This window comes from Peromyscus californicus, unplaced genomic scaffold (genome assembly GCF_007827085.1).
Source record: "Peromyscus californicus insignis strain IS unplaced genomic scaffold, ASM782708v3 Scaffold_10__1_contigs__length_136768540, whole genome shotgun sequence".
In the NCBI taxonomy this organism is placed as follows: Eukaryota; Metazoa; Chordata; class Mammalia; order Rodentia; family Cricetidae; genus Peromyscus; species Peromyscus californicus.
Genome location: NW_026294391.1, coordinates 100535476 through 100560927, shown reverse-complemented (window position 1 = coordinate 100560927; position 25452 = coordinate 100535476). Strand labels below are relative to the sequence as shown.

The following is a 25452-nucleotide window of genomic DNA, read 5'->3' as shown; positions in this document are numbered from 1 at the left end:
AGCTTTCCTATACTAATTTCTTTGAAAGAAATAACGTGGTGGTGGTGGTGGTGGTGGTGGTGGTGGTGGTGTTTACAGTCTCTAAATCCCATAATTGGGGTGGGGGGTGAGTAACCTGACAAAACCTTGGGCTGGTCAGAACCTTGCAGTGGTATTAACTTTGGCTCCAGCTTGCTGCACGGGAGGGGCGGGGGTTACATTAATGTTTGCTCAGGAGAAGGCGATTGGCCCTGGGGAACTCCAAGGGGCGGGTCTAGTCGGTGGTTGCTATTGGTTCTGCCGGCAAGTTGAAGGATGGCAGCGAAGGGGGCGGAGCTCACGAGGGGAGGCAATTGGTTCCGCGCAAGAGCCCACCGAGGGGAGCGAGCTGGCAGGCGTGTGAGCCCGCAGCCTGCAGCCCCCCAGTCAGGATCCAGGAAGCATCCTCCAGGGAGCTCACTGGGCCTGCAGCGGGGATAGGGGCGCACGGGGCGTTGGCACGGGCACGCGCGCCTGCGTCGCCGTCTTGGATGCGGTGAGGACGCCTCAGTGTCGCGACCTGAGCCATTCAACAGCTGGCCTCGCCCGCAGCAGTCACAGAGAGCGACCAGGAGCGTTGATGGTTGACACTGCGGCGACTGGAGGGAGGCGGTGGCAGGAGCAGTGGCGGTTCCGCTATCCCAGCGGAGCCAAGCGCGGAGGTAGAGCGGCTGCCGAGGCGCCCGGTAAATGCCCCAGCTCTGCTAATCTAGCAGGCGGCCGCGTCCTTCTGCGTCCCGGTTGGCTGGCCGCCCTGGCCTACCAGAGTCATGGGTGCCTGGCAGGCAGGGCCGCGCGGGACCCTGAATGGGGACTGGGGAGGGGCTTCTTGGAGGACCCGGGTAGCCAGGCCTGCTCTTATCTAGCTGGAGTCGGGTTTTCTAGAGATGTTCCTAGGCTTTCCCCTTGAATCTGTCAAGCTGCTCGCTCGGTTCTTGGTGCCGCACTAGGGGGCGCTGTGGCTGATGCTGCAGCCGAGGTCACTGGAAGCTTTCCCTTAGGGTGCACTAGATTGCTTAGGAAAGCTGAAGGATGTCCTCCCTACTGGCCTGTTCCTGCGGCATTCATCCAGTTAACCACTAGCCATGGTCTGTCGCCTCTGCCCTCTAATGACCACCAGGTCCTTGGCTTTGGGAGCTTGAATCTAAGCTTGAGGTTCTAGCGTGGGTGTAATTAAATTGCTTCAAATTTGACCAAGAAAGCAGACTCACCCTCAAAGCCTTTGGAGTGCAAGTCTTGAGCTTGGGTAGATGGGCAGGAGGGTCAGAGAAGACTCATGCTGTGGATACTGCTACCCCTGAGCATGTTAGTCATTGGGACTGGTGCCTTCTTTACATTTATCACCTGCTTATTGTGATTTTATTTGAATCCAATTTCTACCTGAGCACTTTTGAATGCCACTGACTCTAAGGGGTTATTTGTGTTGATTGGAACTCTGGAAGTTAGCATGGGGAACACCAGGGCCTTATTATTTGCCATAGGGTCTCAAAGATCGTGCCCATTTTGCTTGGTGTTCTTTCTGCCTCGGATCTGACTTTGAAACCCCATACTGTTGAAAGAATGTTAAGGTTGTGCAGTATAATTGATAGTGATGACCTTAAGAAAATGTAGTTGGGAATCACTCAAATTCATTTTTTTTAAAAAAAGGAATTTTAAGCATGTGAGATTCTAGTAGCCACATTTTCTGTGCTCTGTTTTTTTTTTTTTTATTCCTATGTGTGGACTGTGTCCTCGCAAAAGGATGGAGTAACTTGAAGCATGAGGTAACTTACATGAAAGTATTTTTTACTTCAGTTCTTGTAAAGCACACAGAAGAGTGGAATAAGCCTCCAGGCACTGGTGCCCAGGGAATACCAGCTGCTACACATGAGAGGATGGATGGGGCTGACTTGACCGGGAATCATAAGGTAGAGGGTAGGGCATGCAGAGACCATCTTCTGCAGTAGGTGGACCCAAGGTTTCCCATTGATTCTTAACCAAAGATCACACCTGAAGTGTGGTCCATTTGTCTGTTTTTGCTAGCATACATTCAGGTAAAGTGTAGCCTTTTACTGGCTTCGTTTGTCATCTCCAGCATTAGAGAAATGGTGAGGCTTGGAGCTTAGGAAATGTGGATTTGAAGATCAAGCAATAGAAAATGGTGGTGATGGTGTGTGTGTGTGTGTGTGTGAGAGAGAGAGAGAGAGACAGACAGACAGAGAGACAGACAGAGACAGAGACAGAGACAGAGACACACACACAAAGAGAGAGAGACAGAGACAGAGAGAGACAGAGACAGAGACACACACACAAAGAGAGAGAGAGAAAGAGAGAGAGGGGCAGCTTTCTGCTGAGACTTGCTATGCATTTATTTTCCCAGCATGCATCCCTGCCTTTGCCAGAGAAAGGAACTTTTGTTTTTCAGGATGGAAAAACAGTCTTACTTTAATTATAATTATAGAATCCTTTAAAATAAATAATATTTTATTAATCCTTTGAGAATTTCATACATGCATACAAAGTATTTTAATCGTATTTAGCCCCATTCTTTCCCCTAATTCTTCTCAGATCTCCTGCAACATCATGTCCTCTTTAAAAAAAAAACCCATATAGTCTAGTTTGTGCTGCCTATATATTCATGGGTGGGGGACCTTCCACTGGAACATGGTAGACCCTTAAAGAAAACTGACTGTTCTCCCCCCTGAAGCCATTAACTATCAGTAGCTGAGAAAAGGGTTTTTGTTGACTTCTTTTAGAGGCGGTAGGAGTTTAAGAATACTGATTGAATGTCCATTCAGGTCTACAGAGGATTTTTTTAAAAAATTTTTGCTTCCAACATACTCATGGTCTTTAAAGAAGCTTTTAAGCTCAGTTGCAGATGGAGGCAGGCTAATACCTGGCCACAGTTGGAGCAAACACAGACGGCATGGAATCCAGATGGGTATTTCTCAGAAGAGGCAGTGTAAGAACTGGGGCACATAAAGAAGGATGGCCAGTGAAAATTGAGTAGCCATAATAATAATAAGGGCTCATATTAGTTGAATGCTTACTTGGGGCTAAGTCTTGATTTGCATCATTTTATGTGATTCTTCAAAAATCATATATATATGTATATAAATGTATGTATGTATGTGTATATATATATATATATATATATATATATATATATATATATATATGAGGAAAAAGTGGGCATGGTGGCTCATGTCTATTAATCCAGTATTCAGAAGATAGACACAGAAGAGTTAAGGTCATCCTTGGCTAGATAGTTGGAGGCTAGCCTGAGCTACATGAAACCCTGTCTTATACACATGTAAAAGATAAAAAGGAGGAAAATCCCTGTGAGGTAGGTGCTAGTCACTATTAGAGGTTTGAATATCTTGAATCCAAAAACCTGAAATCTAAAACACTCCAAAATCTGTAACTGTTTGAATACTGTCATTATGCCACAAGTGGTAAAGTCCACATATGCCCTTCTATGATAAGGCTGCTGTAAAATGAAGCTGCATTAAAAACATTGTATAAAATTACCCTGAGGATACGCATAAAACATGCATGTGAAACATGAATGAGTTCTGTGTTTCTACTTGGGTCTCACTTTATATATAGACATTTGTGATCGCAAACATTTTGGATAAGGGATACTCCACATGGATCTTCTACAGTGCAAAGAATTTAGGTAACAAACCCAAGAAAATCCCCTAGCTACTCAGTGGCAGAGGTGGGATTTAAACCTAGAATTACTTGTGCTCAAAGGTAATAGTGGCTGTTATTGTTTTCTGTCACAGTAAAGGTTTTGTGAAGAAGGCTTTGAAGGGTGGGTAAAATTTGTATTGGGAGGGGCTATTTGGTGAGGGGCTCTGCATCACCTCAAGGAAGACTGGCTCAACTAAACAGGGGAAGTGAGCAGAGCATTGGGGTATGATGTAGGTTACAGCTGCTGAGGTGGGGAGGGTCTTGTTTTTAGTGCTTCGAGGGGAATTTGTGATTTGCTACAGTAATAAATTGAGGATGCTGAGAAATTATTTATCTTGTGTGTGAACGTGTGTGTGTGTGGAGCACAGAAGACAACCTCAGTTATTTGTCCTCACCTCCAACTTGTTTGAGATAGTCTTTTTGTTGTTCAGCCCTGGACATGCCAGGCGCTAGCCTAGGAACTTCCAGGGATTCGCTCACTACATGTGCCGCCACACCTGGCTTTATGTGGGTTCTGGAGATCTGAACTCAGGTCCTCACTCTTGCATGCAAATGCTTTACCCACTTTCTGAGCCGTCTCTTCAGCCTGGCATGTCGAGACTCTTTGAACAAGGAGGACTATGACAACAGTAGAGCCAGTTACCTGGTGTGACCTCCCTGGGTCCCTGAGCCTGTGTCTCTCCTCATTTTTTGAGGGTCTTATTCAGGTGTGAGTATACTTAATTATTGTTTTTGATATTCCTTAAACCCTTAGGGAGTGCTAAATGTATACAGTTGAGCAGATTCTTGGGTCTAGTGTACAAGAAGAGGAAGCTAGAAGCCTTGTATTAAATCCAGGCCTCAATGAGTAGGCTTTAGCCTATACTACTTGATTTTTGTTTTATCTATCTATCTATCTATCTATCTATCTATCTATCTATCTATCTATCTATCTATCTATTTTTTGGAGCTGAGGACCGAACCCAGGGCCTTGCACTTGCTAGGCAAGTGCTCTACCACTGAGCTAAATCCCCAACCCCATGTTTTGTTTTATTTTTGATACAGAGCCTTAGCATGTAGACCAGGCTAGGCTTGAACTCACCGAGATCCACTGCCTCTGCCTTCTAAGTATTGGGATTAAGGGTGTGAGCTACCACGCCTGGCAGGCTATACTACTTGAAAAAGCCATTGAATTGAGGGAAGGTCAGCACTGAAAAGCTGAAGATCTTGGTAAAAAACCAAGATCTTTAGCTCATCTTGAAGTTCTAGAAGGTCTGGGTTATTTCACCCACAAAAGACTGAGCTTTCCAGAATGGACTCCTGTAGCTGGGGGGAGCTGAGTGCTGTTTCTCCTGTCCAGTCTCTGCATTTCATTCCTGGTGGCCCCGTAGTCCCTGGACTCCTGCCCAAGGGAAACAAGCCCCACCTAGGAAGTTTCCAATTCATGATTATTTTCTTGCCTTACCATGTAATCAGGAGTTTGTCAGCCGACCTCCCACAGCACTGCCTATGTGAAATGAACATAATCAAAGCATTTTAGAGATTGTTGTGGAAGAGAGGCCTGTCAGGAAATGAGCATCATCCATAGGCAGCTTCTTTCCTCAGGCCTGGTTATATTATGACACATTCTGTTGAATCTTTGTTCTCTATTCTTTTCTTAGACTCTGGTTTTCTTTCTGCTGCATCCTGAATGAATATAGGATTTGGGTCAAAATATTAAAAAAACAGTTCAGGGTAAAAACAGAAGAAAAACAATTAAAAATAGCATGCTAGTTTGGAAGGAGGAAAGGGAAGGGGGAATGATGTAATTATATTATAACCTCAAAAAATCAAAAAAAATCTTAAAGAATAGCATGTTAAAATCGTTAATCTAAAAATCTCTGAAAGGTTTAAATCTTTTGTGTGTTTATGTGTATGACATATGTGTTTGCTCATGTGTATGAGAGGAGAGCATATACATGCCGTAGCACATGTGAGGCAGTGGGAGGACAACCTAGGGTGTCAGTCCTGAGCTTCTACCTTGTTTTAAGACAGAATCTCACGGTGTTTACTATTGCATTTGTCAGACTAGCTGGTCTTTGAGCTTTTGAGGACTCTCTTGCCTCTATCTCCCATCTCACCATGGGAACATTGGGGTTATAGACATAAGGTACTTGTCCAGGCATACATGGATTATGGGGATCTGAACTCACATCCTCACACTGGTGTGGTTACCACTTGTATGCTTTACCCACTGAACCATCTTTCTAGCCCTGAGAGCACTCTATGTTCTAGAGAGGTATAAACCACGTTTGTGTTGGCACTAGGTAACATTATGCAAGTCTGTCCAGGAACTGCAGGGCATTTAGCATTAGTGGCCCTCTGTTTCCCAAGTAGTGATGATGTTCTTCCCTAGGGCAATTGTTATGACAACTAAAATCGTTCTTATACAAATACCATTGCTCTTTAAGGGCGCAATAGTGGCACATTTAAAACCTACAGAGCATATTCTCAAATCTAACATTCATTTCATATGAACAAATGTTAATTGTATCATTGCTAATCTGTGGCACAAAGTGTTCTAGTCCTCTTATGGCCTTTTCTGCATCAGATTCCAGTTATTTGTCCTAATTCTTCTCTCTTTAGACCCAATTCTTTGAGGGTGAACTCATTAAGACTCATCACTATAGCCCCCAGTGTGTCTAACTGAGTAGGAGATTGGTAGGGACACCTGAATTACTCTCAGTGTTCATTAGGGTTAGTAGGTCTAGTCAAAAAGAGCGTGCTAGCCCGAATTACCATTGCACTATTGGCCCTGAGATGCTGGTATCAGCATTCTAAATACAGAAGTAATAGCTTTGGGAAAGAGTTGTCAGGCAAGGTTTCTGTTAACTTAGCTTTAGGCTTATTGAGTTTCCCCTGCCTTCCAGCTGTTGCAGACTCCGAGGTGACACTGGGGAAGCAGACATGCAATTCTTGCTCTGCTGAAACTTAGAGTTGAGGGAAGGAAGGAAAGGGGTACAAACTCAAGCCGATGAGTACCCACTATGACTGGGGAGCACTGATGTTAGGAGGACAGTGTGCTTTTGATAGCATCTCTGAGGAGGAGAATGGACATTGAGTCAAATTCGAAAAAAAAAGGAGCCAGGCATGAAGAAATCTTGCTTAGGGGAAACATGTTCTATAGAAGAGACAGTACAAAAGCCCTAAACAGTATACCTAATGCACTTGGGTCCAGTAAAGAGGCCAGTGGAACTGGGATGGAGAGGAAATTCAGGAGGGGACACGAATTGAAGGAAGCAGGTTGAGGCCATATTTCAAAGGTAAGAAGTATAGATTTCTTTTCAAGCCACTGGAGAGTGTTTAGCAGATATCTGACATGATTTGACTTAGGGTGTTTTAAGTCAGGCATAGTGGCACATACCTAATCCCAGCACCCAAGAGGTATTACTGTGAGCAGGAGGATTGCTGTGAGTTTGAGGCCAGCCTGGGTTACATTATGAATTTTAGGCCAATCTGGGTTACAGTGTGCATACCTGTCTCAAAAAATATGCAAAAGTTTTGTTTTTAAATCACATTGGCACTTCTTTAGGGTAAGCATGGAAGTAGAAAGGCTAGTTAGGAAGCTTCTAAAATGATTCAGGTTAGGGTGATGCTGGATTAGACGGATTAGATTAGGAGGTAGCAGCAGCGGGGAAATGGGTTTGGAATATGTATTAGAAGTGAAGGGATTGAAATGGAGAGGAAGGGAGGGTAACTCCTAGGTTTCCAGCCTGATCCCTGGGGTGGAGGTGCCTATACTCAGGAAATGAAAATTACTGGGTGGGAAGGAGCAAGTGTGAAGTGGAGGGCAGGTTTGGGGATGGGAATTAAGAGTTCGGGTGTACTTGTTTGGCTGCGATGCCAAGGCAAAATTCCACTGGAGACAATGAATAGGCAGTTGAACATGAATCTCAGGTTGGCAGAGTTTCAGCCCACATAAAATTAAATGCAAATTAAAGGTGCTTCGGGGTGCCAAAATATACTAGCATAGACATCATACCTAAAATGATAATGTTCCAGTGTGAGTCGGGCTGGAAAGAGATCAGGCATGGTAATTCTGCTGATGGCCTGATTCTTTGGCTTGATGCTCCAGGAGACCAATTTGACAATAGGTAATGTAGCTGTATGTGATTATTCCTGACCCTTGACCTAGTAGATTTTGAAGAAACAATTTTTAAAAGATTTGTACAGAGCTTTTCATGCTAAGTGTTCATTCTTATAATAATAGTCTAGAGTAACACTCTTTTAAAACAGGTAATATTCTTTCAGGAGAAAAAAAAAGGAGCCAGGCGTGATGGCTCTGGCCTGTAATTCCAGTAGTTAAGAGGGTGAGGCAGGAGGATGGTGAGCTCAAAGCCAGCCTGGGCTGCATAGTGAATTCTAGGCTAACCAGGGCTACATAGGGAGACTCTATCAGGAGAAAAGAAAAACACAAATCCCCAAAGAGAAGGGAAAGCTAACTGCACTGGTTTCATTCTGTTGCTCGATGAGACACTATGATAGAAAGCAATTTAGGGGGAGGAAGAGGTGTATTTGGCTTATTGCCAGGTCCCAATCTGTTATTGAGAGAAGTTAAGGCAGGATTCCAAGGCAGGAATCTGAAGCAGATACCATAAAGGAATATCACTTGCTAGCTCACTCACAAGCTCATGTTTAGCTAGCTTTCTTGCATAGCCCTAGACCTATTGCCTAGGGATGGTACTGCCTGCAATGGGCTGGGCTCTCCTACATCAATTACTATTTAAGACAAGCCCCCACAGACATACCCATAGGTCAACATGATCTAGGCAACTCCTCAATTGAGCCTTTCCCAAAGAGGACTGTAGGTTATAACAAGTTGACAGTCAATGCTAACTAGAACATTAACCAAAGCTATAGTAATCCCATATAGAACCTCTCTGTATATAATTTTTACATATCAATATCTGGAATTGTTAGCCATGCAGGTACAAAGCTTGAAGAGTGGCAATGTGTGGGTACAACTGTGTAAACCTAACAAGCTGCCCCTGATGAACACGATAAACAGTTGTGTTACTTATTTGTCAATTACTTCATTCACTTTTAACTTTGTACCTGTTTCTTTCTGACAGTGTTCCCGCTGTAGGATGCCACAGCACAGTGCTCACCATGAAGAGTTCCCATGAATCGTGGCCTCTGTGACATTTCCTTCTTTGACACATTTCCCACATAAGGTATTGGGTAATATATCCTATTTCATGGGACTTGGATTCAAATAATGTCACCTTGGGATTTTAAAAAGGTTGGGAGACATGGTCTCAGAAACCCACGAGTACACCCTGGTGTATAGGTTGCTTTTCCCCTCTAGGTGGCGACTGGTAGGCAGGAATTTTGCTGGTAATTTTCAGACTGAAGCTAGAAGCTGCAAAACACTGGCAATGTCGTGATAAGCATTTCCCACAAATAATATTCAGATTATTCAAGGAGTGAAGCAAGAGCCTGGCAGATACTCAGCCACATTCCTTTAAATCCCCGATGGCCTCCCCCCCCCCCCCCCCGATGTGTATAAGAGAAAGCAGTAAGTCTGCAGCATTGTGGTAAATTAATCCAAGGTAGAAAGCAGCTTTCTTGACTGGGGGTGTTTGGGAAAAGGTGTTTCCCAATAAAGAAAGGGAAAACGACCAAAGGACTTGTTAGACAGGTCTGTCAGGTACTTTGTGCATATAGTTTTTAACTAGCTTCCTCCCTTGCTGCCACGGGCTCACTCTCATATACAGTAGCATGCAGAGTCATGTAAACACAGCATTTATTTGTTTGATTGCTTGTTTATCTACTTATTTATTGGTTGTTTTTGAGATGTGGTGTCATGTATCCCAGGCTGGCCTCAAATGGCCTCAAATTCCCTATGTATTCAAGGATGGCCTTGAACTTCTGACCCTCATGTCTCTCCTGAGTGCTGGGATTACAGGCTTATGGTCCCCATGGCTGATATATGTGATGCTAGGAATGGGGCCCAGGGTTTTGTGCATAAGGAAAACAGGAAATTAATTTGCCTGAAACAAATTAATGAGTCTGATTTTCTCCTTTCGTGGATTCCCTCCCTTCTTTCCATTCCCTCCTATCCCCTTTTGTTTGGGTTTGGTTTTGAGACAGGATCTTGTTATATATCCTATGCTGGCCTTGAACTAGAGATCATTCTGTGTCTACCTCCAGATCCTTGAGATGTCAAGGCCTGTGCCACCATGCTTGGTCAGTTTTCTTTGTTGAAAGATTATAGTTCCCTGTAGCTAGAGTTTTCCTGCCTGGCCCACAGTCAGGACAAATCTCTCTCACCTGCCAGTCCCACAGCCCCTCAGACCCAACCAAGTAAACACAGAGACTTATATTGCTTACAAACTGTATGGCCGTGGCAGGCTTCTTGCTAACTGTACTTACAGCTTAAATTAATCCATTTCCATTAATCTATACCTTGCCACATGGCTTGTGGCTTACCGGCATCTTCACATGCTGTTTGTCATCATGGCGGCTGGCAGTGTCTCTCTGACTCAGCCTTCCACTTCCCAGATTTATTCTCCTCCTTGTCCCGCCTATACTTCCTGCCTAGCCACTGGCCAATCAGTGTTTTATTTATTGACCAATCAGAGCAACACATTTGCCATACAGAACATCCCACAGCACTTCCCCACACTGAACTCTGCCTTGCAGCTGAGTCTGAGTAGTGATAGAAGAGAAGAGATTCTCTCTTAGAATTTCATTGTTGAAAATCTGTCATTCCTGAATGGCTACAGGTCTCTAAAATCCCTTTCTTTTCTGTCCAGAAATCCACTGTGTCTTAGATGAGTTCTTTCAAACCACCAGAATCTGGGAATTCCACAGAAGGTCATAAATTGGCTGCTATTGCAAAATTGAGTGCCGCACAGTTTAATGATGTGATTTTTTACATTATTCAAAGATCAGAGCACATGGCCAGTCTCAGTTTTTGAAATGATGTATAGGTTTAATGATGTGTCTGGATATGTGAGCATTTTGACTGAAAAGCTGTGGAATATTTGTATTTGATCAAGGTTTACTGGGGACTCTGTATTTGCCAGAAGATTGGAGATGGGGCTAGGTTGGCTTGACCCAAATAGATGTTGGCTGTCCTGCTGACTTCCATAATGTGTTGGTAGAATTGAATATGTCTTAGGTACTTTCAAAATGACAACCTTAAGATTCAAAAGCCTGGAGAAGAAAGGCAACAAAAAACCACTTTCAGAGAGGATTTGAGTTGTGTAGATTGTCCCATTTTTTTCCTGCTGCTACTTTTTGTATGTTCTTCATTCAAATGGCCTTTCTAATATTCTGACAGCAAATGACTAAGAGTGAGAAAAACCAAGAAGTGGCTGTTGACGTGTAATTTTCCTGTGACACAAGTGCTTTTAATCTTTCAAAGCCAATTACACTAAAAAATTATATATAATTCCATGAAGTACTGGATGAATTTCTCTAGTCTGTCCTGAACTGAGGGAAACTACTGGGGTGACTTTGGATGCTGACCCCAGAATTTGTTGAGTTGGCCTTGGGCCGTGAACATCTCTAGTCTGTCTCCTCAGCCCTAAGCTCATATTCACTGTTATCTAGGCAGCTTTGCTCCTAGGTAGAGAAGCAGGGAAGAGCAGACAAGATGGTAGAAGATCAGATGGCTTGATGAGTAGAGAAAGCAGCCGTGTTTCCTGGTACTCTCCTAGGATTGTTCTAATGCTGGAAGCATGTGTGTGAAAAGTTCTAGTAAAGGTCTGGACACAGGATACTGGTAAAGCCAGGTGTGGGGCACACGCCTTTAATCCCAGCACTCGGGAGCCAGAGGCAGGTGGATCTCTGGGAGTTCGAGGCCAGCCTAGTCTACAGAGTGCTGGGACAGCCAGGACTACATAGAGAAACCCTGTATCAAAAAACCAAAACAAATAACAACAAAAAAGATACTTGTAGAATACATGCTGTGTAAGCATGGTGGAGCAATCATAAGGTTTTTATTTTAATAAATAAAATGACTTCATTTTATTAGCTCACAAATGAAAACATGACACAGCTGATTTAAGTTCCTGCCCTGACTTTGCATGATGATGACCTGGAAGTGTAAGCTGAATAAACCCTTTCCTCCACAAATTGTTTTTCATCAGAGTTTTATCACAACATCAGAAAAGCTAACTAGAACACATACTGGCACCAGGAATGGTGTTGCAGCTGTTATGAACCTGACCATATGGCTTTTTATGCCTTTGGACTATTTTGTTGGAGGATTGAGGAGGATTTGGGCACTTTAAACTGAAAACAAACAAACATTGAGTGCCCAGGGCTTAGTGGGCTGGTCTAGTGGGAGCTTGGAAGATAAGAATATTGAGAGACATGCAGACAATGGAGGCTTGGATTGTGAAGTTTCAGAAGGAAGCAAAGACTATTGAGGCAATTTGTGTGATATTTTGGATTAAGAATCTGTGGTTGCTCGTCAGCCGGGGCTGAAGAATCAGCTGTGATTAACAAGAGTCCAGCACCACTAATGTGAAACCTGTTTCACGGAGACAATGGATGCTCGTCAGCTGGAGCTGAAGAATCAGCTGTGATTAACAAGAGATCAGCATAATTGACGTGAAATCTTCTGGCAAGTATTTTCTCACAGTCAGAACACAAAAGCTGTGATTCAGGGGAGCCAAGTTGGCATCTCAAGCTGACAGCTGAACTTGTCAATGTGTAAGAGTCACCTGTATGGTACTGGCATGAATGGGCCATGGAGAGCAGCTGAGGCTTGGTGCCTTCTGGCAGGTTTGGCGTTACTCCAGAAAGGCTCTGAGAGGCCACTGGTGAAGGTTAAGCCTCAGATGCAGGGGAGACCCCAGAATACTAGAGATTCCAGAATTCTAGGATGTTCTCCAAGGGCAGTGGGAAGTGGGAAGTGGAGCCTGGCTAAGTCTACGAGACAAGGTATGTGTTTTATAGATAGCAGAGCTTAAGTGGGGTTACCCAAGCCCTTTGAAGCCCAGAAGATCACGAGTGAGTTCCAGATATCAAACATTGAGCTGCACTGTGGATTTTGGTCTTGTTTAAGCATGATTGCTCCTATGCTCTGGTTCTTCCCTTTTGTAATAAGTTTTTTTTAACTTGTTTTGAATTTTATAAGAGCCCACAGAAAAGAGACCTTGAACTTTTAAAGCACTGGAATTTTTAAAGACTAGAGAACTTTTAAAGTTGTACTGTATTTTATATTATGATATTAACATGAGCTCTTGGAGACAAACAAGAAAGGAAATATTATGATTTAACAGTGATGTGTTCATGTGTCAAGTTGGTAAGGGAAAGAGTGTCCTAGGTGATTTTGATTGTCAAATCAACACAACCTAGAGTCACCCAGGAAGATGGAACATCCGTTAAAGAATTGGCTTGATCAGACTGGCCTGTGGGCATGTATGTGGAGCATTGTCTCGATTACTAATTAATGTAGGAGGGCCCAGCCCTCTGTGCATGGTACCATTCCCTAGGCAGGTAGTCCTGGGCTATGTAAAAAACAGCTAGCTGAGTGAAGCAAATGAGCAAACTAGTAATCAGCATTATTCCATGGTTTCTGCTTGAGTTCTTGCTAGAGTTTCTGCCCTGACTTAACTCAATGATGGACTGTGACCTGGAAGTGTAAGCCAACCCTTTCCACCTATATTTCATCATAACAACAGAAAAGCATATTAGAACAATGAGAATAGTTAAAAAAAATTTAGATTTCAACTTTTGATAATTCATGGAGATTCTAATTACAACATTCTTTGTATGAGGATATGGTTTATACTAGACTCAAATCTTTTTTGAGTAACTGGTCTATGAGTTATGATAGTGATTGATGAAAATGATGAGAATAGTATTAATTAATTCTATTACTATCAATTGAAGCAAGGCTTCTTTTCTGTTTAACGAATTTATTTTTAAATTTAATCTTTATGTTTTAAAAAAGTGAATCATCAAATCTACCTTGTACCTTTCCCGTCTGATTTCTTCCTCAAACTCTCCCACCATTATTCCTTCCCAACTTTGTGTTTTTTATAAGCCAATTGAGTCTGCTTAGTTCTGCCAGTATGTGCATAGATGTAGAAGCACCTACTGGAGCATGAGCAGCCTCTCAGGGGCCATCCCTTAAGTAAACAACTCACCTTCTCCCAGCAGCTATCAATTGCTATTAGCTCCTCAGCTAAGGGAGCTAATGATGGCTCTGACTCCCTCTACACTCCATGCTGGGATTTTGTCTGGCTTGATCGTATGCAGATTTTATGTGTACTGTCACAGTGGTTGTGACTTCATGTATTCGATAAAGCTGTCATGTTCAGAAAGTATTGTTTCACTGCAGATATCCACGACATCTAGCTTTTACAGTCTTTCCACTCCTTTTCCACGATGATTTTGAGCCTTGGGAGAAGAGGGTATAATGCAGATATACCATTTAGAGCTGAACACACCATTTTCTTTCCTGCATGTTAACTACTTGTAGGTCTCTGCATTAATACCCATCTACTGCATAAAGAAGCTTCTCTGATGAAGGTTGAGAAGTGCATTAATCTATGGGTATAAAGATAAGAACTTAGGAGACAGTTTACTGCTGTGTTGGCTTAGCAAACAGTAGTAAGTTGTCCCCCAACTACAGGTTCCTGGCCCAGATTAACAGTACCAAGCATGGATTTCATCTTACTGAGCTGACTTAAATGCAATTGGAAAGTAGTAGGTTAATCCTGTAATATTCAGAATCACCAGCTTCTTTAAGCACAAAATTGGAATGCAAATTTGGCTTTTAGAGTCAGTTTTAAGTATTATAAAGTTTTAAGTATTATAAATAGCCTAATAACTTGATTAAAGACATTCCACTTGTCTTGGTATCTGTATTTTTTTGTTTGTTTTTCGAGACAGGGTTTCTCTGCGTAGCTTTGGAGCTTGACCTGGATCTCACTCTGTAGATCAGGCTGGCCTCGAACTCACAGAGATCCGCCTGCCTTTGCCTCCCAAGTGCTGTGATTAAAGGCTGGGATATAATGCTTAGATATGTTTATTTGATTTAAACAGGGTTAAAAATAGAGATCTTTACTGTGGACTGGTGGCTGTGGAGCCCCCATGGGACTGGACTAGGCCCTCTGGACACGAAAGACGGTTGTTTGGCTCAAACTGTTTGGGGGGCACCCAGGCAGGGGGATCGGGATCCGTCCCTGGTGCATGGGCAGGCTTCTGGGAATCCAGTGCCTGTGGTGTGACACCTTGCTCAGCCTTGGTGCAGTGGGGAGGGGCTTGGACCTGCCTAGGCTCAATGTGCTGGGCTCTGCTGACTCCCCATGGGAGACCTTGATTTGGGGGATGTGGGGATGCAGGGTGGCTTGGGAAAGAGGGCTGGGGGGTGGGAGGAGGGAGGAGGGGGGGTTCTGTGGATAGCATGAGGAGTGAGTAGAAAATTTCTTGAATTTCTTATCAGCAAGTGTGTGTGTGTGTGTGTGTGTGTGTGTGTGTGTGTGTGTGTGTGTGTGTGTGCCTCTCTGTGTCTCTTTTGGTCTCTCTGCCTCTATTTCTCTTTGTGCACCTCTGTCTCCTTCTTCCTCTCTTTTTCTCCACCCCCATCATGTCTGAGGCATCCTTAAGGAACAGGTGCCACAATGGAATTGATTGTTTGTAGCTATGTGCCAGGTGTTACACTAATTGCCCAGGGCGTCACTATAGCACTGAAACTATGATATATGCAAATACATGACTACTTGGTATGCACCAGGTCCTTGACAGTAATTGAAAATTAGTCCTCTATTCATGGAAAGTAATTTAAGATGAAATATCTACATGCATTTCATTTTAAGATCTAAAGACTCTGACTAACTGGAGAAGGTATAAGAACAACTGTTTTTGTTATTGCTGTCATAGGAAGATTGGAATTTGAGAATCTGAGTTGTGACAGTTTGAAAGGGGGACATTTAAAAAGTTAAAAATTTTAATTGGCATATAATTTTAAAATTAAAACATATATATATTCACGGAACACAAATTGACATTGCAATATATGTGTGCAATGTAATGATCAAGTCAGAGTATCTGATATGTCCATCTCCTCAGATATGCATCATTTCTTTGGGTGGAGAATATTTAAAACCTGACCTACTGGCTATTTTGAAATATACAATTATTTTTTTTTCTTATCTCTGAACAGTAGCAATTATTTTGCCTAGCCAGCTGTTCTGTATGCACACCAACCGGAGTCCCCAGTCCCTCTTCCTTTGTTCTTCTCTTTTTCTAGGAAAACAAGTCTTTAGTTTCCTTGTGGAAGGCCCTGCAATACTTGTCACTACGTTCCTGGCTTATTATAACAAAATATTTCTTAGCTCCATCCATGTTGTGGAAATGATAGGATCTTATTCTTTTTAGGGTTCAATAATATTCCATTGTGCTTATATACTACATTTTCTTTATCCATTCACTCATCTATGAGCATCCCAGTTAATGCCATACCTTGATTATTGTGAATAATGCTACAGTAACCATGGGGGTGTTGATGTCTTTTTGACATACTGACTTCATTTCCTTTGGACATATGCCCAGTTAGGAGACTTCTGGGTCATAGTCTAGTTCTGTTTCTATTTCTAGTGTTTTCCGGAGCCTCCATGCTGTTTTACCTAAATCAGTACCCTAAAGTGTTTTCCCCTATGATTTCTCCCAGTAGTTTCATGCCTTATATGTAAGTCTCTTGCTCTATTTAAAGTTGATTTTTGTATGCGGTCTAGTTTCAATCATATATAGTAGACAATATAATGTTAATATATCATACAATATATTATATATATATATACATATATATATATTTCTTCAAGCACCATTTTTTGAAGACACGTCTCCAATATTCTTGGTGCTTTTTAAAAGTTCTTTAGTTATTTCTGGGTTCTTTATTCTGTTGCATTGGTCAATATGTCTGTTTTTATGCTAGTACCATGCTATTTTGGCTACAGTAGTTTCATGTGGCATGTTTTGAAGTCAGACATTATTATGCCTCCAGCTTTGTTGTGTTAGCTTTTGCTCAGAATTACTTTGGCAATTCAGGCTTTTTTGCAGTTCCATACAAGTTTTAAGAGTGTTTTCTCTTGTTTCTGTGAATGATGTCACTAGTATTTTGATAGATGTTGCATTGAATCAATAGATTGTATTGAATAGTATAGCTATGTCACAGTATGGATTCTTCTAGTCCAGGCATCATTCCAGGCTGTTGTTCATCATTCCAGACTGTTGTCTATCTTTGTCTCTGTCTCTGTCTCTGTCTCTGTCTCTCTCTCTCTGTCTCTCTCTCTCTCTGTTTCAATTTCTTTTACCAGTGTTTTATAGATTTTATTATAGAGTTCTTTAACCTCTGTGGTTAAATTAATTTCTAGGTATCTTTATAGGTGTTGCAAATGGGATCATCTTCTTGATTTCTTTTTCATTTAGTTCATTGTTGTATAGAAATGTAAGCCAGATGTGTTGGTATACTCTTCAATCCCAGCACTCAGGAGGCAGGGACAGGATCTCTGTGAGTTCAAGGAGTTCAAGGCCAGTCTGGTCTACATAATGAATTCCATGCCAACCTGACATACATAGTGAGCCCTTATCTCAAAAATAAAAAAGATTTATTTATTTTTATTTTATGTGTGCGAGTGTTTTGCATGCATGTTAGTGGAGCCCAGAAAAGAATACGAGAACTCCTGTAACTGGAGTTGCAGATGGTTGTGAGCTGCCATGTAGGTGCTGAGACCCAAACTCCTGGTCCTCTACAAGAGCAGCCAGTGCTCTGAATTGCTAAGCCATCTCTCTAGCCCCCGGTACTAACTTTTGTATATTGATTTTGTATTCTGTAACCTGTCTATCAATTTTAACATATTTCTGGGTAGAATTTAGTAGAATCTTTAGGCTTTTCTGTATATATTATAATGTTATCTGCAAATGGGTGGTTTGACTTCCTCCTTTACTACTGGATATTTATCTTTTTCTCTTGCTTAATTGCTTTAGCTGAAATTCTCAGAGGCCATATAAAAAGTGATTGACAGAGCTGCAGAAATGGCTCCAGTTAAGAGGACTGGCTGCTTTTCCAGAGGACCCAGATTTGATTCTCAGGACCTACATGATGGCTCACAACTGTTTGTAACTACAGTTCCAGGGGATCTAACTCTCTCTTCTGGGATCCATGGGTACTGTACACACATGGTACTATATATGCAGGTGAAACACCCATACACATAAAGTAATAAAATTTAAAATATTCATTGATAATAGGTCTTTTGGGGAAAATTAAGTTTTTCTTTATAGTCATTCATATTTCCCTAAAGCACTCCCGATTCTAGGTCATTTTAATGATTTCTGAATATCTAATTCAAGGTCTGGGATGTAGTTCAGTGGTAGAGTACTAGTCTAGCATGTACAAGGACTTGGGTTTATTCCCCAGCACCACAAAAAATTAATCTTTTATATTTTTGGTTGTGAGCCTAGCCTTTAACGGCTGAGCTATCCCTCCAGCCCAAAAAATCAATCTCTATTAATGCTATTTAGAAGAATGTAACCAAGACTTTGAAATTAATCTATGAGAGTCACTATTTAAAATTCTTTTTGTCATCAGTATAATTTTGGGGGAGATGTCTGTTAAGATATCTTGTCCATTTTTCTGTTGTTGTTGAGATCAAATTTAGGGCATACACATGGTATGAAAATGCTCTGTCTCTCAGCTACATCCCCAAACCTATTTGACTGGCCCCTTTAAATTTTGTTATTAGTTATGTGTATGTATGTGTGGGAATATGTATACAGGAGTCCAGTTGCCTATGGAGGCCAGAGAGGTGTCATATCTTTTGGAGTTGGAGTCACAGGCTATTTTTAGCCAACTGAACTGGAAACCAAACCTGGGTCCCCTGCAAGAGCAATGTGTGCTGGTAACATCTGAACCATCTCTCCAGCCTAGTTTGGTCCATACTTAGATTAGAGCATTTGAATGTCTATTATTCCAGCACTATTCATTGAAAAGATTATCTTGGCTAATTTCTTCATACATCCATAGATTATATGTGAATCTATTCTGAGTTTTCTATCCTGTTCCCTAAATCTATTTGTCTTTTCTTTGATGAGTGTCATCTTATCTTAATGACTGTGGTGTTATATCATTTTTGAAGTCAGAGAGTGTCACTCTAACATTTCCCCACTATCCTTCAATACTGAGTTGGTTATTTTGGGTTTATATGGAAATACAAAATATATATTTTGTATTTCATTATAAACTTTAGAAATTTATTTTTGATATGGTCTCATTATACAGCTCTAGCTGGCCTAGAATTCTGTGTGAATCAGGATGGCCTTGAACTCACAGAGTTCTGCCTGCCTCTGCTTCTAGAGTGCTGAGATTAAAGGCATGCACCACCATGCACTGGACTTAGATTTTATATTTGATCCAGAACATAACTTGTTGAGCTTTTTATTGGGATTATGTTTAATATACAGATCTAGTCAGAAAGAACTAACATATTGAGCCTTCTTATGGATCTACTGCAATACTTAGTTCTAGAATATTTTTCATCAGAGTTTTGTAGTTTCTTTTATAAGATCTTATGTATATTTTGTTAGATTTCTACCTAAGAATTTCATGGATTTGGTGCTAATGTAAATGCATCATGTTTTTTTGTTATTGTTATTGTTGGAGGAAAGGAGTAGTTAAGACAGGGTCTCATTCGGTCAAGATGGACTCAAAGTAGTAGCAGTCCCTGTACCTCTATTTCCTGAGTGCTAGGATTGTAGCATGAGCCACCATACTTGGGTTGGCCTCATGCTTTAAATCTCTAATTCAGCTTGTTTGCTACTGGCGTATAGGCATGCCATTGGCTCTTTTGGTTAATCTTACATCCCACAACCCTACTATAATGGCTTATTAGATTCAAGAGCTATAAGATACTATTTTAATTCTACTCATAGTATATTTTCCCTCTATCAGTTGGATCTAAGTCTAGCAATGCTAACACCATTTCACAGTTCAAATCTGTGTTTTGCTCCATCTGTATTAAATTTTTCTCTTTTGTCCTCTAAGGTGGTGTGAGGACACCATGACAGTCACAGTGGTTTATGATAACTCTGAGGCAACAGAGCTCTGTGCTGCTCAGCACCTCTACCTCAAGCCCATAGCAAAATTAATGATCAACGTATTGCTCCCAGAATGTATAGAACCTGTGAGGCCCTTCTCTAACTGGGAAGTTCTTGACCAACTGAAAAGTCTGATTTGCCCTGACCAGTTTACCACAGTGCGACTCTCCAAGAGTACAAAAGACTTCATCCGATTTGAGGGTGAGGCTGAAACCCGAAGTTTGGTTCAGATCCTGAAAGCGAAGCTACATGGGAAGATCATCAAGCTAAATGGCTTGAAAACTGACTTAAAAGTAGTGGCTACAGATGCCCAGGGAGAGTGGGAACACTTCCCCAAAGAGAAAGAGGCCTCAGTGGTTGCGGGAGCTGAAGAACAAGACCATGATAAGAGCCCAGATTCCATCTATTTTGAAGGCTTGCCCTGTAAGTGGTTTGCACCGAAAGGTTCCAGTGGAGAGAAGCCCTGTGAAGAGATCCTTCGAGTAGTTTTTGAGAGTTTTGGGAAGATCAAGAATGTGGATATCCCCATGCTTGACCCCTACAGAGAAGTGATGACAGGTGGGAGCTTTGGAGGTTTTAACTTCGGCTTGCAAACATTTGAAGCCTTTATCCAATACCAGGAGTCAACTGACTTTATCAGAGCCATGGAATCCCTTCGAGGAATGAAGCTGATGCTTAAAGGAGATGATGGCAAAGCTTTGGCGTGTAACATTAAGGTAAGCAGGGTCCAGACTCCAGTTTCCATTGTTCCAGTGAGCCTGAGCCCAAGTTGGAAAGAAGCATCGAAATTAAATGTCTTTACATTCCACTAGGGTCGGATTAGTTGGTGCTGCAGAGATGCATGCTATCATTTATACATGCATGTTTAGGAAGAAAAGCCATCTTAATGTGAACACCCAATCTTCTGAAATCAGGTAGCCCACTCGCTGGGATTTTCAAGTGATGGTTCGTAGCACGTGGGTCTCTGCCCAAGCTTTGGGAGGGCATTAAAAGATTATTCATGCCTCCCACAGGACTATTTCATATGCTTATTATACTTGACAAGCTGCTGTGAGAGGGAGTCGTGAAGTCTGAAACCACAAGGCAAGCAGTTCTCTCCCTCCTCATTCCCTTGGACCAAAATCCTAAAGGCCTGTGTGCTTTGCTTTCAAAAGCAGCCTGTCTATCTAGACATGTCACTTCAGTGATGTCTGGGATTGCTTTGGTCATCTTCCTAGTTTATTTGCATTCATCAAGATTTGTTTCAAGGCCTGGAAACATTTAGACTTATCAAAATGGAACTGCTGTAATTTTTTATAATATATAAGCACAATATAAAAACTGAAAATGTACACAGTTAGCTAACACCTAAACAATATACTATTTAAAAAAACAAAATATTTAACAAAATATAAGGTGCCAATAAAATATCAAAACACTGGAGCTGGAGAGATGTCTTCTCAGCATTTAAGAGCATTGGATGCTCTTGCAGAGGACCCAGGACCCAGGTTTGGTTCCGAGCACCCACATGGTGGTTCACAAATATCTGTAATACAGTTCCAGGGGATCTGAAGCTCTCTTATGGCCTCTGTGATTCCCAAGCATACAGGTGGTGCACAGATATACATGCAAGCAAAATACTCATACACATAAAATAAAATAACCAAAGTGTCACATGCTAAATGAGAACATAGTTAAGAACAAGCATAAAGCTGCTTTATCCATTCTGGGTTTGAGTTCTAAATTTGTCACACAAAGCCACTAATAAGTGAGCCTTCTTTTAGATATGGGATTTATAACATTAAACACTTTTTTTTTAGCTAGACATGGAAGTATATGTCTTTTATCTCAGCACTTACGATATGGAAGCAGGGGGATCAGAAATTCAAAAGCAACTTGGACTCTGTGGGACTTCAAGTCTCCAAGAAAGCAGTATCTGGTACTGTGGATATAAGTGGGCTGGTGGAGTGCTTGCTTAGCATCCACAAAGCCTTAGGTTCCATGGAGAAATTTGGGTGTATTGTTTTACTTTTTGGTGTATGAACTTATGATAATGCATTTTATTGCTTTTTCACTTCTTGTATATTTAAAATACATAGGTACAAAACCAAACATGTACATATATATATATATAGTCAAAGTTTATATTGTATTTATATATATAAATCCATCCAAATTTCTCCATGACTTCGTTCCTGTTCTCTAAGTTTTAATGTTATTCTACAGATTTTAAGTGCTTATTTCCATCAGTAATTATAATTTACTTTTGCATCTCAGAAATGATTTATAATGTGATACCTTTAAAATTACCTTCTATATACTTCAACTCTACCCTCCCATTCTGCTTCCCCACCAGAAAATCTGTTGCTGAAATGAACAAGAATATAGGGAACTATCTGATGCAGCTCCTAAATATCCCAAGATTTCTGCCTATATAAACCAAAGAACCCAATTGGCTAAAAGTTATAGTTAGTAGGAAGAAAAACACAAGATATTTAACTAAAACTTTTTAATCTCAAGTGACAAAACACTCTCTAGTCTAGCATTAAATTATATTGGGCATATACAGTCGGGATAGCTTAGGGTTGCTGGAACATATAATTGTATTTAAAAAAACCAAACAACCTTCTAGTTGTTTCAGAATTTAATTGGTTATTAATATTTTTAGGGGAGAAATAACTAACTTGTGTTAATAAGCAGGTACATATAAATGGATGGCTGTTTTCACTTATGTATTTATTTAATTTTATTTCTTTTGTTTTGAGACCAGCAGGCCTGAAACTCAAGCTTGCAGTCTTCCTGCTTGAGTCTCCTAAATGCTGTGTTTTCAGGCACGTGTCACAACACCTGGCCTGTGTGCTCATTTAAGTCCTGCAGAACCATAAGAGTGCAGTGCAGGCACACACTTAATCACGATTCCTATTGTGATGGAATAGAAGGGTATAGACGCATTTTCTTAAATGTGCAGTCGCAGGTTATTCCTAATGGGAAAAACTGACAGCCTTTTCAAGCTAGAATGAACCAAAGAGAAGAACAGTATTGAAGGAAAAGAATGTCTACTGTTTTGAAAAGGAAAAAGGTGTATTATAAAACACAAAAACAAGGTCTGCAGAGCAGAAAAACACCTGTCTTTAACAAACAAACAAAAACCCCTGATAGGCAGAGGGAATCTAGGCCACTTGGAATTGAGGACGCACCACACAGACACGGAGACAGTACAGTGAACTGCCCTCACAGGGGAAATCAGGAAAGCAAAATTCACGAAAGTCCTCTTGCCTGTAATAAGTCCTCTTACCTGTAATTATATATTAATGCACAAGATAGCAAAAATTACAGTCTTGCGTTTTCCTTCTTAGGCTTAGAATAAATTATCAAACTTCTGTTAATACATTTACTTTTCAGGCTTCCTCTGGTTAGCAGTGTATGCTATACAAGTACATATACACTCATATTTCACCATAATAATTTTGGTTCTTGTCTCAAATCATTGACATACTTTTTGTATACATCATCTTATTTTCATTATAATGCACTTACTATATTTCTAGTGATTCATTTTAGTCAACTTATCACATTAAACACATCTTAATTTTAAATGAATATTTTAGTAGTATAGTAGGATGCATTGAACTTAGCAACTGAAGCACAGTAGAGTAACTACATCATATTGTTTAATTCACAGCTATAGAAAAATGTTTGCCTTTTAAAATACAATCAAGATGAGACTACATAGTTTATGAACAGCGAAATACTAGAAAACAGTGGATGAAGAAGTAAGGTCATTTTTCATCCATGGCCATTCATAATTTTGTTTTTAGAAACCTGGAAGAAATGTTCGTCTTTGAGTAGTAAATATTCTGGTAAATCTAGTCTTTTAGTTGTTTCTTCAATCTCATGAGTTACCGAAATAAGTGATGCTAAAGAACCAAAGTTCTTTTCTGGGCCGAGGTAGGCAACAATGACCACGTTGAGGATTTGCTCATAAAAGTCCTCTTTGAAGGTATGCACGATATGTGCTTCTATGGATTTTGTCACAGTCTTGCGCTATGGGCTCCAGCCTCATATTCATCACCATCTTATGAGCATTCCCACTTCCAACATCAGAGAAATGATCATAAACTGGAAATTTGTTCTGGAAAAATTAGCTGTGGCAACACCCAGCTGCTTGGAGCTACAGCAGAAGCCTTGCATCACTTGGCCTAGGCAGAAGTACAGCAGCCTTTAGGCCTTCAGCAGGTTTCCAGCAGGTTTATTGTGAACCATCGCTGGGAACATGGCCTGATTCATATATCCCATGGAACCAATAAGCTCAGTCCCCTGGACCAGCTTGGGTACTCAAGCAAGAACTCTGCATTTCCGGGTTGGTTGTACACTAGCAGGATTGCACCAGCAGCACAGGCATCAGCACATGCTGACCCGAGTAGCTATCTCTAGGAGGCACATCGATTATCATCCTGAAGCCCCAACTCAGCAATGGAAAAGACACAGCTAAATTCTTCTCTAAACCAGTCTTTGGCATGAATTTGCACTTTCAGTTTCTAGTGCGTGTGTGTGTGTGTGTGTGTGTGTGTGTGTGTGTGTGTGTGTGTGTGTAGCTACTTGTGTTAAAAGGAACCATGGCTGGGAATGTATTGTTTTCATGCATATCTACTTATTTATTTTTTGCGGCACTGGGAATACAACCCAGGATTTTGCTAATGCCAAGCAAGTACTCTACCACTGGGCTACATCTCTAGTCCCCTTGTGTACATTTCAATGACTAGTTCTCCTTCTCTTTATTTTTTTTTATTATTCATGGTGGGCATCAAACTAGAGACTTCCTATATACTGACGAGTTAACATAACATCTGCCTCTGTTCTAGTCTATAAGCATATCTATTTATCTCACTTATTACATTTCAAGATATGAAATGTAGTTTGATAATCTGATTTCTCATTAGGTTAGTTTTCTTGTCTCTTTTCTGCCTACCCCATTCCTTGCCATGTTCATTATTTTTATCGCTGCTGACTTAAAAAACAACAACACATCAATCTAGTTGATTTGTATGGCTTATTAGAGGTAATATGTTTCTGACCTGTCCCTAGACAGCCCTGTGATGCTACCCATGGTCGTATGTAAAGTAAGTTCCTACACAAAAAAAAATTAAGACATGAAAGTAGGCAGGGCACTAGTTGGGGAGGAAGTGGTGTTTGTTGGAGTGGGAGGGTAATAAGAGAGCAAAGAGATGACTATGTTCACAATACAGTACAAATATGTATGACATTGTCAAAAATTAAATTAAAAACTAACGAGAAATACTGCTATACAGTTAAGTTTAATTGTATAAAATTAAGATGGTAATTTGATCTACCATTTGAAAGGTTTGCCAAAGAACATCCTAGTGCCTCCAAGTTCTGTTCAGCTCCTGGCACATAAGCAGTAGGGCAGTGTGGCTGGGATTCAAAGGGCATTTTGAATTCCTTGATTTTGACTTGCTGTGTGCCATCTTAGCTTCCTCTCTCTCATCTGGGATCCATCCGGTCCACTGACAAGACTTTCTAAGAAATCTTTCATCTGTTTTGGGGGCAGGTTATGTTTGATACAACGCAGCATTTCAGTGAAGGAGCTATACAGAGGAGGAATCAGGAAAGGCTAAAATTACAAGAGCTGGAGGAAGAAAGGAAAAAAGAAAAGAAGAGAGAAGAAGAAGTAGCTGAAAG

At 41.1% G+C, this 25452-nt stretch overlaps 1 protein-coding gene and 1 pseudogene across 2 annotated transcripts in view; one reads left to right on the top strand and one right to left on the bottom strand.

Annotated features, from left to right (window-relative positions):
• The first annotated feature begins 315 nt into the window (after window positions 1-315).
• Window positions 316-25452, top strand: part of LOC128110292 (A-kinase anchor protein 17B) — a 38956-nt gene continuing 13819 nt past the window's right edge. For both annotated transcript variants that reach the window (XM_052738121.1, XM_052738120.1), the window contains exons 1-4: window positions 316-704; window positions 8784-8885; window positions 19721-20489; window positions 25322-25452. In XM_052738121.1, the coding sequence (XP_052594081.1) occupies window positions 19737-20489; window positions 25322-25452 (884 nt within the window). In that variant the 5' untranslated portion in view covers window positions 316-704; window positions 8784-8885; window positions 19721-19736. The remainder of the gene's footprint in view (window positions 705-8783; window positions 8886-19720; window positions 20490-25321) is intronic.
• LOC128113511 (riboflavin kinase-like) lies at window positions 20500-24859 on the bottom strand (annotated as a pseudogene).